At 33.9% G+C, this 12,585-nt stretch overlaps 1 protein-coding gene across 7 annotated transcripts in view; it reads right to left on the reverse strand.

Annotated features, from left to right (window-relative positions):
* Positions 1-450: 450 nt before the first annotated feature.
* The window catches only part of LOC106460563 (pre-piRNA 3'-exonuclease trimmer-like), an 84,857-nt gene continuing 72,722 nt past the window's right edge, over positions 451-12,585 (reverse strand). For all 7 annotated transcript variants that reach the window (XM_022387315.1, XM_022387313.1, XM_022387314.1 and 4 more), the window contains exons 22-23: positions 2,529-2,627; positions 451-1,291 (exon numbers count right to left, since the gene is read on the reverse strand). In XM_022387315.1, coding sequence (XP_022243023.1) covers positions 1,225-1,291; positions 2,529-2,627 — 166 coding nt within the window. In that variant the 3' untranslated portion in view covers positions 451-1,224. The remainder of the gene's footprint in view (positions 1,292-2,528; positions 2,628-12,585) is intronic.

The raw sequence follows: 12,585 nt of genomic DNA on the forward strand, positions 1-12,585 counted from the left end.
AGTCGAGTGCCCTAACCACCTGGCCATGCTGGGCCAATGGTACATTTGTAGTTTATTATGGTATATTAACGTAATAATATAAAAGAACAATTTACATTCGAAGTTTTTTAGACTTTTGTACAAGAATGGGGGGTATCCTCAATGTCTTAATTTCGCTCTCATTAACCACACAAGGTCTTTAAAACTATATAATCATGTTTAAAATTCTAATTAAAATTTCATCAAATTATACACAGACTTTCGGTTGCCGTTATTTCGGCAACTTCAAAGGCACATTGTTTGAGTGTTTTGCAGTTTATAGCTTTTTTACTTCTAAAATCTGTTGAATATTCCTTTTCAACAAACTCCGGCTAAAATGTATTTAAAATAATATTATTAGTTAGGTGAATAGTTGTGACTTTCTGGCAAACCATCAATGTGAAAAAAAAAAAAAAGACCGAAAGGCAGTGCTAACTGAAATCAATCCATTTATATAAAACAATCACATCTACATCAACACACACAAACCGAACTTTAAGGTTACACAAAAAATTAGCCGTCACTTCTTTCAGGTTATTTAATCGTTATTGAAGTACATTTACATATAGGAATATTATTTTAGGAGTGTACACTTATTATCAAAATCTTTTTAAAGCTCACTTTACACTAAACCCCATAAGAAATACAACTTATCTTTTTATGGAAAAAATGACTAATTTTGATCTACCTCTAGCATGTGCTATCCCGCGTAACATATACAAGTGATCCTTCTGTACAAAAAACATTTCATTCTTATTCTATATCACGTAGCTTATTCTTATCCTAAACAAGAAATACTTTGAAATAGACTTCTGATACTCTAAAAATATGTAAACAGTCGCGAAATTTCACCTTATTACACTTTGAAATACATTTGTGATTGATGAAAAGACCTTTAGATGTTTACTTATACAAAAATAACAAAAACGTGTCAAGTCAAATACACAAACTGAACCAATTAGTGCCGCAAACATTTCAATGAATACGAAAAAGCAAATGAAACAGTAAAGGATCACCTTAAAAATAAAAATGCTTCTAATTCTCAACAGCATAGTAAAAAATATGGATACAATTTAATCTAAATCCTTTTTTTTCCCCTTAAAACAATAAAGCCTGTATGTGTCGTATACGCTTAAGAATACGATACCCTTCACATCTTCAGAGGACGTTGCTGTTCTGGGTCACGGGACTAGAGCAATAGTAGCTTCAGGAATGACGACATACTTTGAAAAGCAGGTAAAAAGTGACTCCTCCCGAGATAAAGAAAGCACTCCTAGACAGAAACAGTTGAATCATTATTCTCTTTAATTAGTATTGCAATAACGTTCTAAATGAAACATATTAGATAAATAGATACACGTGGTCCAAGAACTTGCGAGTGAAAACAAAGAAGAATGTATTACAATATATCAACCACACTGTATCTGTCATATCCAGTGTCGACGAAGCCTTCCGTCTGATTCAACAGACAACAATAGTTTGATGAACCACAAGACTGAACAATGATATCTGAAAACGAAGAAAGTGATACCAACCAAAACAATAACGGTTTTTCAAAGGCACAGTGGATGGTTATTATTATTATTGATTTTGGTTTATGTAAATAAATATATACCATGAACTTTTAGGGGAAAGTACAATTTAGCAAAGGGCGTTGCTGAATAAGTTTCTACAATATACAATCGAAAACACTAGTAGCCATAGCTAATGCACTGTTAGTTATATAATATACCACACCCTGACCACTATATCTTACGAAACCCAATGTGTTTTTTAATACCCAAGTTACAATAACAATCCACTCCACAAAAAAATTCATATTAAACCCTAACAAAATTACCATATCATCAAATTCCTTGCCAATTTTCCTACCATATCATCAAATTCCTTGCCTATTTTCCTACCATATCATCAAATTCCTTGCCAATTTTCCTACCATATCATCAAATTCCTTGCCTATTTTCCATCATATTAGCTCTGAAAACTACCATATTAATTAATCATTGGATAGTTCTTCATCACATTAACCCTTTAATGCACATTGTAATATACAGGTAACAAATCTTATTTTGTTGCTAAACACACATACAAATGCTTCAATAATATCATTGAAAATACTCTTACTTCCAGGTAACTGTTTAAATAAACCATGGAATTATTTTTGTTGGTTCCTCAATTGAACAATGTTACTTCTAGGTAATGTACACATTTATAACTTACCAAAATATATTTCACAAAAACTTGTGTGTGTAATATAGACTTGTTTAAGTAAGAAATTTAAATAAAACATTTTTTCCACAGTATTTTCATAGTGTATGCAATAGAGGGTTAACTCCTGCCACTACCATAGCAATATACCATAACAGCTGGATAATGTTTCATCCTGAACATGACTTACCAAAACATAACCTACCTCAATAGCTGAATAATGCTTCCTTCTAACTGAACATGATTTACCAAGACAAAACTTACCCAAACAGCTGTAGAATGTTTCAATATATCAAACTCACCATAAAAGTACTTTGATTTCACGAGAATGGTGAAAGACATTGTATTTAACTACTCTATACTCGGCATGATTCTTGAAAGCTGTCATGATGGAACGTGCACTGAAAGATAATGAGATGAGAAAATTAAACTTCATAAAATACTTAAATTTCTGATTATTTCTAAATCATCTGTTAACATACAAGTTTATAATTTTTTCCTTGGTAGTGTTACTTCATTAAATTTAATAAGTATGGTTTAAGCTTCAATACAATTGGTAGATCCTCTCATGGCCAAAGTTTTTACAAAACATTATACAAGTTTGGGTTCAAGTTTAGGATTATACAAGTTTGGTCTTCTGCATTTAAATTTAACAATTTTAAATTACATACAAATATCTCAGAATGCAAACATTTCAGTTTAGCATATGAAGGGAATAATACAATTTGTAAAAATTCTCCTTTTTTACAATAACGTTTGTACTTCATTTTTTCCAAGTCCATCAGTATATATTAAGGAGGAATTGTACACAGGTTTATTAAAGAAATCTTTAGTATTGGTATCATGTTTTGTGGTAAAAGTTTTAACTGACTTAACTATGTTTGGGGAATTCAACTTTTCTAGAATTCTTTGTCTCTATTGTTATACATTTCACTGAAGCTGTATATTTGTATTACGTTCAGTTGTATCTCTCTGTTAATCAAATGTACTTTTGTTCTTCAATTCTGTATCCATATCAGAATAAAGCATAGTGTCTCTAGATTTATGGAGGTCAATAGTGTGATCTCATATAAAACTAGAGGGACACTCAATAGAGCGCATACCGCCACCACACAGCGTTGATCATATTTGGCTCTAAAAAAAAGTACAAAAATGTGTCTGTATGTCTGCCGTTATGAACTAACATGGACTATTTTTGGCAGGGCAATGAGGAATAATGTTCTACATATATCCACCAAGTTTCATCAAAATACAATACTTTTTGACTGAGTTATAGAGCAAAAATAGTGTGAAAAATCGGTCTCCATGTTAACAGAGGTTTTTATTTTTGTGACCTTGGCTCTCCAAAAACTAATCACTTCTAATTCGATGACGAGGAACCCACTTTATGTTAAACTTATATTAAAGTTTTTCTTCATTACCCACTCAAGCCGTCTCCAGCCATTATTAATCACTTCTAAGTTGGGTCACAGTCCAAATGTATACCAACTTTCATCCAAATCCATTGAGCCATTTCGAGAAATCTTGCTGAAAAACACATACAAAAGGGTGAAAAACTTCCGTCACCTTCAGTGTTTGAGGTAATTACCAGGGATGCATATCTCATCATAGTAGTCGATATGATACGTATCTAGATACAGAAGTTTTACCAACGGTTTGTTACAAAGTTTGACAGTCTTGTCTGTAATTTATTATCTATGTTACTAACACTATCTTATTTAAGTACTTCACACTTTACAGTGATTTTTCAAATTCTCAGGATTGATCAGTTAAATGGCAGCTGGCAAGAGAAGTTAATATCTGTCTATCTATTTTGCTATTGTTGATTTGTTATGTTACTTTGCATGTAATGTTTTTGATAAAAGAAATGAAGACAACGTGTAGTACTCAATACTCATCTTCCTTTATTGAATCATTAATTTTTAGCAAAAATATTTATTAGAATTTCTGATTTGTTCTGTACAAAAGACATAATATTTACTGTAAGCTTGCCAAATTTCATGAAGATACGTAAATCGTAGCGTATCAGACAAAGTATCGATACAATCATATCACAGTTTCACGATACAATCCTCATACCATATTACTGTATCGCCACACCTTTAGTAATTACATGTATATAGTTTTCAGATGAATGTGAAGGTTCTGATGTGAAATCTGTGGGTTTCTAGCTTCATGTAGAAGTCAAAATCCTGACTTTTGGAAAGGCTGTAAGATTTCTAGCTTAACAGAATAAGGATCTGATATCAAACTGATTAATCTCTAGCATTAAGGCAAAGGTTATGGTCACGAGCTGGAATCAACGTATAGTCTCTAGCTTGAAATCCATGGGTACAAGCCTACTGAAGTGATTAAATAAGAAAGAACTTATTTCTTGACTCTCATTCTTCAGTACTTGATGCTTACCTATGTAATGAACATTAATACCACCCCTCCAAAAAACTTTAAATTATAAGGGATCATTTCAAAACATATCCCATAATGCCTCAAATCAACAGCACCTTTCTCAGTCTTGCACTCATGACTTTAAACAAAATCCATGGTTGTGATCTAAAATCTAAAAAACTGTAAATTTCTAGCTTAAAAGTCAAAGTTATGACCTGAAATATACAAAACTATATAGTATTTAGATTGTAGGTGAAAGCCATAGTTGTGACCTGAAACCTATATAACTATACAGTCTCTAGCTTGAAGATTAAAGCCAAAGTTCTATACTTAAATCTATATTGTATCTAGTTTAGAAATGAATGTTAAGCTTTTAAATGGAAACCTAAAAAACTGCAGGAGTTTTTAAAATAAAAATGGAGATCAAAGTCATGACCTGATATATAATAATATGTAAAGTATCCAGCTTCAAAGTGAATGTTACAGTTTTCACTTGAAACTTATAAACTGGAGTATTTTGGAAGGAATGTTTTTTAATATAAATTACAAGTTTCATAGTCATTACATACATAAATATTACAACTCTTCCAAAAAGAATGATAGGCCTAGTTTTTTATCTACAAACTGTGTCACTCTTGTCACACCCTAATAAATGTGATGTCTCATCCAAGAGGAACGATAGACCTAATTTCAACAAATTATGTGTAACTTTCCTTATAAACATATGATGAGTCTTCCAAAAGGAAGGCAGGCCTTGTTTTTAACAAAAAGTTATAAATATCTACAATGGTTACAGTGTGTTGGAAACACATCTAAAGAGCACCGAAATAGTTGATGTGCTGGTTTATAGTTCATTAATAAGGTTGAACATGTAAATGCAGATGTTACAGCTAAAACTGTGATTCTTTATTTGGTATAAGATTTATATATATATATATATACACACACACACTTTTTTTGTACTGTGTTCTGTTTCTAGAAGACTGGCCCAGACTTTTTTGTGTATATTTTATCTAAACTAAAAACAGTAGTTTGTTTTGGTGTTATACCAAAAATACTACTGTTATTACTATCACAGATTATAGTAATATTTTGAATACCATTTTTGCCATGAATTTGTAGGTCAAGCTGGTTTTGCGACATAACTTTGGAATCTTTATAATTTTTTACTAGTCCCTAAAAGTGACCAATATCAGTTAATTTTTACCTCTCTCTGGTTCTATTAAGTACTTGGGAATGTTTTGTAATTTCCACTAAATTCTAAAACTGTCTGATATTACTTTTAGTTTTCCATTCTCTCTGGTTCAACAGCACTATATGTTCTTTCATTTTTACTATGCTCAAAAAGTGCTCAATTAACTCCTAATTTTTCAGCAATGTTTAGATGAGCTGCAGGAAGGAAAAATTAACTTAATTTTTGGAGAATAAACTGTACACCAGGGGGTATTATGCTAAAGATTTCTGTAAAGGTCTATGATCTAAAACAAGCAAGGAAGAAAAAACAAATTCAACAAAGTAGTAATTGTTTTTCATTTCCCTATTTGCTGTTAACTTCTTGATTCTAGACAGGAAACACCTATCTGTGAAGATTAACACCTAATTTTTTTGAATTGCATAACACCAGTCATTTTATTTTTTTATTACCTCATCGCAAACTTGGGCATATTGGTTCAGTGACGGTTTAGAAGAGCATCTGTACCTGAACCATTCTCAAAAGCCCCATAGATTCTAAAGCCGTAATAGGCCAGAAATGTATTTGGAACAAAGACATTTGTTCCTGTCTGAACATGAGAGATCACAGGAACACTTGACAGCTACTCTACAATGGATGGAATTTGAGCAAAGATTAAACAAAAAATGCACAATTGATCAACTGAACCAGAATGCTATCATCAACTCTGAAAAACTTCACTGGAGAAACGTTTTTGATTGTCTTCTGAACACAACATGGCATTTCAAGGATCTTATAATAGACTTTATCCCTTTTACAATGGGAATTTTGGGGGTTTGTAGAATTATTTGAAAAAATTCAATTCAATCATGTAAGAACATGTTTCTCTCATGTTAGCACCATTGTCATAACCTTGTCCACAAATGTCATCAACTTCCAAGCCCAGTTCTTTGAGTTCTTTCAGTAAAACTTCTAATAAGTTTCCCCTGTACTTTCTGCGACTTCAATAAACTTTATGAAGTGCTTGAAAATTCTACTTGAAACATGTGATGATCCATCTGAGATATATCAGAGAGTTAATGATCTTTGCTCTTTCTGACTGATGTCTGGTGTACAGTCTAGTTTCACAGAGAAATTCTACAATAGCTGTCCTCACTTTGTTACCCATAATTGATTTAAGTTCATTTTGAATTCACTTCCCAAGGTAGTGATCATGAATTTGATTGTCTACAGCTCTACTGACATGCTTTTTCCCCTGATGGAACAGTGATAAGACTTTGAATTTACAACGCTAACATCAAGGGTTCGATTCCCCTCGGTGGATACAGCAGATAGCCCAATGTGGCTTTGCTATATGAAAACACACACACTGGTCAGTGAGTTGAACCAGAAAATAAATCATATAAGTGTTGAATTACCCCGAAAAAATGAGATAGCTTGATGGCATATTTTTGCTGTGCCACCAAGCAACAGGTTGTAGTTATGACATGCACATGGAGTAAAGAATGCTCTTGAATTCATCTGTAGAAGTCACGCTTGAACACCCGAAATGTATATGACAGCAACGATGAACTTGAAGTTCTTCAACTCCATTCAAAGAAATTCTGCTTCACTTCTTGTTGGAGGATCTTTCACTGTCTCAGAAATCTCAACAAGAGCATCATAGACATGGACAGTTTGATATCGAACAACCTTTACACTTTGAACACAGCATTCCCATCTTGTTTCACCTAGTTGCTTCACGGAGAGGACATGAACATACTTGCAGAAGACTGTCCTTTTATGACATCCTCTTTCGAGTTAACTATGTTAGCAAAGATCTGCAAAAGATAGCAAACACTTAGATAGCACCATCAATAGTCTGGGGAGGACATGTAAATGGCTGAAAGAATACCAGAATAGTGGCTTTGTCAGTACATTGACTGATGCAAGAGCAATGCAAACAAGCTGGAGATCGAACCAGTGTTCACAAACACTAGAGTCCATAGAAGAAAGAAAGTGTTTGCTTATGAAGGGACCAGTCGATTGACGATGCACAAGAAAATTTTAAAACTTTCTGTTTCAAACAAATTATATACAGATACTGCAATAAACTCTTTGAATTGACAGTTCAAACAACTTCAAGAACATAATGAGAGGTTTGGATTTATTTACAACTTTGGAAATTTGTCGAATTCAGAATTGTGAAAGCATGCAAAAGAACTGGAAAAAGTACCAACAGATGAGGAAAACTGAGATACTGACAGCTTCAGGCTTGTAGAGAAGATGGAAGCCTTATAACCCATTTTTCCAAATGAATTTCAAACTGATCCTCTGAAGATTTTGAACTTCATAGCTTCCAAAAAACAGTCTGTGGACTTTCCCAACTTCATCACTGCATTACGTATCCTCCTAATTATTCCAGTTACCATTGCTTCAGGAGAAAGAAGTTTCACTAAACTTAAGCTCATAGAGACTTATTTGTGATTAATAATGCTGCAGGATCACTTGACTAAGTTAGCTATCTTCTCCATTGAGAATGATACTGTTATAACTTTAAACTATAATGATCTCATTACCATTAAATCTAGGTAATGTTATTTTTAACACGTTTACTCAACATTAACTATATTTGAACTAAGTGGACATTTGTACTTGTTGCAATAAACTGTTCTAGATATAAAATTATATTCTATATTTTTATTCTTTATTCTATTTTGGGCCCCACTTTTTCTAGGGATGGTCCTGCCTTCTAAGTTATTTCTCATGATCCTACCAATATTAGAAACTTTTGTGTGGAGTCAAACAACGTTCTCCAGTAATGATAGAAAACTTTCATAAGTATTAATAGTAACAAATTAAAAAAAATACGAGAAATTAGCTATGAACAAGAACCAAAGAAATCATACTGGATGCTACTGGACTATTTGCACTACTTATCCCCAATTTTGAAGTGATAGGCTAGAAGGTAGGCAGCTAATCACCATCATCCACTGCCAAATCTTGTCAGATCATTGTAATTTGACCATCCCTCTTATGATGTACTCACACAACAGCCCTTAAATGCAGAGTGTGATTTTTTATATTTTTGTACTAACAGGATGCAAGTCACGGAACATCAAATCCATAGACCTGCACGCTAACCACTGGGCAGTGACCGGTCCCAACAGTTAAGTACATACATATACAAACAGAGGACGTCGCTTAGTTAGGCATTCCGATTAAGTTGATTATTTCATCCTGCATGAATTTTTAAGTGTGCAATACCTAATGTGATATTAAAATTATAAACAAAACGAACCAACAGTCTGGCATATATGTTTGATTTTTGGCATTCTACAATTTTTAAGGTACATTGGAAGCTTAAATTTATGTTTTTAGAGTTTAAGAAATGCTTCAATTTTTGACGAAATAAATACATAAATGAGTCTTAAACAGTTCAACTAGTTCTCAGTGGGTCGGTGAGAAATTTACCCACTTAAAATGTTACAATCCCCGGTTCGAGTCTTTGTGATGGCCAGAATGCAGATAACTCGTTGTGTAGCCTTGCACTTAAACAAAGAATGAATTTTTCACTGCAGAAGATTTTCATGTTTGATGAATTCAAGGTACGATATACAGGTATACCTTCATAAAGCTATGACTAAACACTATAAACCAAATGAAGAAAGCTCAAATGGATATCGAACAGGATTCTAATCCACTACTTTGCTTGCTGAGTAGATCCAACTGAGACTCAGTTTCACATCATTGGCTAGAAAGGAAAAAATATGAGGCTCATGAGTTACGCTGAATGACTTGTAAAATACAGGATCTGTGTATTGTAATTTTTGAATGGAATAATAAGTATTTAAGTTTTTGTATCTTTAAAAACATTAGGTAGCCCATGCTTCTCTTTACTATTCTATTTACATACAAAACCGTCAAGTATACAAAACAGAACTTACAGTTAAGTAAACAAATTGAAATTGGGCCTTGAATAAAGGTGTGGCTACTAACAGTCCGGCACACTAGCCATTAGACCATGCTTGGCCCTTGAATAAAGGTGTGGCTACTAACAGTCCGGCACACTATCCATTAGACCATGCTTGGCCCTTGAATAAAGGTGTGGCTACTAACAGTCCGGCACACTACCCATTAGACCATGCTTGGCTCTTGAATAAAGATGTGGCTACTAACAGTCCAGCACACTAGCCATTAGACCATGCTTGGCTCTTGAATAAAGATGTGGCTACTAACAGTCCAGCACACTAGCCATTAGACCATGCTTGGCCCTTGAATAAAGGTGTGGCTACTAACAGTCCGGCACACTAGCCATTAGACCATGCTCAGTCCTTGAATAAAGATGTGGCTACTACCTTGAATAAAGGTGTGGCTACTAACAGTCCGGCACACTACCCATTAGACCATGCTCAGTCCTTGAATAAAGATGTGGCTACTAACTGAATAAAGGTGTGGCTACTAACAGTACGGCACACTACCCATTAGACCATGCTTGGCCCTTGAATAAAGATGTGGCTACTAACAGTCTGGCACACTAGCCATTATACCATGCTTGGCTCTTGAATAAAGATGTGGCTACTAACAGTCCGGCACATTAGCCATTAGACCATGCTTGGCCCTTGAATAAAGGTGTGGCTACTAACAGTCCGGCACACTACCATTAGACCATGCTCAGTCCTTGAATAAAGATGTGGCTACTAACTGAATAAAGATGTGGCTACTAACAGTCCGGCACACTAGCCATTAGACCATGCTTGGCCCTTGAATAAAGATGTGGCTACTAACTGAATAAAGGTGTGGCTACTAAACGAACGAATGGATATTTTCATTTTTCAACACTATCTCTATTTTGTAAATTACTCATAACATCTTCGATACAAAAAGAAGAAAAAAAAATCGGCGTTTTTCAAATTTACAGAAAAACACCGGAAATGGTTATTACTTTACATTAACATCCCTACTTCCCAGAGTCACTGTACTCGCGAGATTTAACCCTTTCTATATAGACTATGTTGCCTTGGAATATTACTCTAAAGGAAAAGAAACACGTTTCGTTTGTTGGTGGTAAATTGGTTTTTATAATTTCATATAAAATATTAGCTGTTCTTACAAAGCTTTAACATAAACAGAACTATGTTTTATACCTGTTATTACTCCCATAAGATAAATTAGTGCAGAGATTATACGGTATATCAGTATACTCATTACAGTATTAAAAGCGAAAACTACGAAAAACAATGATTTTAAAATAGTTAAATAAACCTATAAAACATTTAAAAATAAACGCTGATAAACAAAGTCCTAACCATAACATATGCGTTTTTTTTATTACCATTAAGTCTTTTGATAATCGACCAAATCACTGTCGTAATCGTAAAACCTTCGAGATAGTTCTATTTTGCCGAAGACGCCACAATACTTGATATTTCCATAAAATATAAATGTTAATATGTTTCAAAAGAAAAAAACCACGTGAAAATGTAATGCGTTTCAATGGTCTCAAGTTTCGTATGGGAGAAAACAAACAAACAAGAGTTAAATAAAACTTCAAATCGATTTTCAAAACACGATTCGCAAAATAGCTGCATGGTTATCAATTGTTAAGTTTAAGAAATGTCACATGTTTAATTACTGCTTTTCATGAAATACCTCCAGGAGTCATACATCTTAAAAGTGGGGCTGTACAAAAAAGAACAAGTCGATTAATCCCTAAACTTGTTTTATACAAGAATAAAAAGACAGCAAAGTAACCTCTCATACGAGCATTAGTGTTAGACTGAACTTATACAAGACAAGGAAACTAGAGCAAAATACCTGCCATTTTTGTAAACTAGAGAAAGTAAACAAACAAACGGGGCAAAAGGAAATACCTACAGAAGTTTTAAATCTTTTAAAATGAGACCGTAAAGAAATAGAAAAGTCAACTATAATACCTAAAGTTGTTTTGTACAAAAATCGGTAACGAGTTGTTTGTAGTTATGCAGAAAGCTATAAAATGGGCTATCTGTGCACTGCCCACCACGGGTATCGAAACCCGGTTTCTAGCGTTGTAAGTCCGAAGACATACCGCTGTGCCACTGGAGGGCATCAGTAATGAGACGGCAAAGTAATATGACACACGTGTTATACTGGACTTAGAAACGTTTAAGTTACATGATTTATTTATCTTCTGATAAGAGAATTGAGACATGTTCAGACCACTAATGCACGGTTTGTTTTTTGTTTCAGAATTTCCGCACAAAGCTATATATACCCGAGCTATCTGCGCAGACTTAGAAGGAAGGCAACTAGTCAACAGTAAGCCACCATAAACTTTTGGGCTACTCTTACCTAACCGAATAGTGGAACTTGACAGTCACTCTTATAGTGCACCCACGGCTCAAAAGCGCATAGTACATCTTTTGTGGAAATGGGGCGCGAATCCAACTCATTTGAGATAGCCTTACTCAATTACCGTGAAACGGTACCTTTATACAAAAGCACTTATGTGCAATTAAAAAAATATAACACGAAGACACCTTTAACAGAAAAACACCACAAAGAACAGTAAGTAAAAAACAGAGGCTTTATCATCAAGTTATATTAGTTATTATCAAAGCAAGATACCTACATAGATCAGAAAGGAGCTGAAAATTAACTAAGTAAATGTAGCTTATGAAACTAAATCTTCGGAAAAATAAATTTCCTGGAGTAATGAATATGAAAAATTACTATTACAATAGCAACATCACTATCTCTAAAAGACCACTTTTCAGTGTTTGTTTATTTGTTTGTTTGGAATTTCGCGCAAAGCTACACGAGGGCTATCTGTGCTAGCCGTC

This window comes from Limulus polyphemus, unplaced genomic scaffold (assembly GCF_000517525.1).
Source record: "Limulus polyphemus unplaced genomic scaffold, Limulus_polyphemus-2.1.2 Scaffold796, whole genome shotgun sequence".
Taxonomy (NCBI): domain Eukaryota; kingdom Metazoa; phylum Arthropoda; class Merostomata; order Xiphosura; family Limulidae; genus Limulus; species Limulus polyphemus.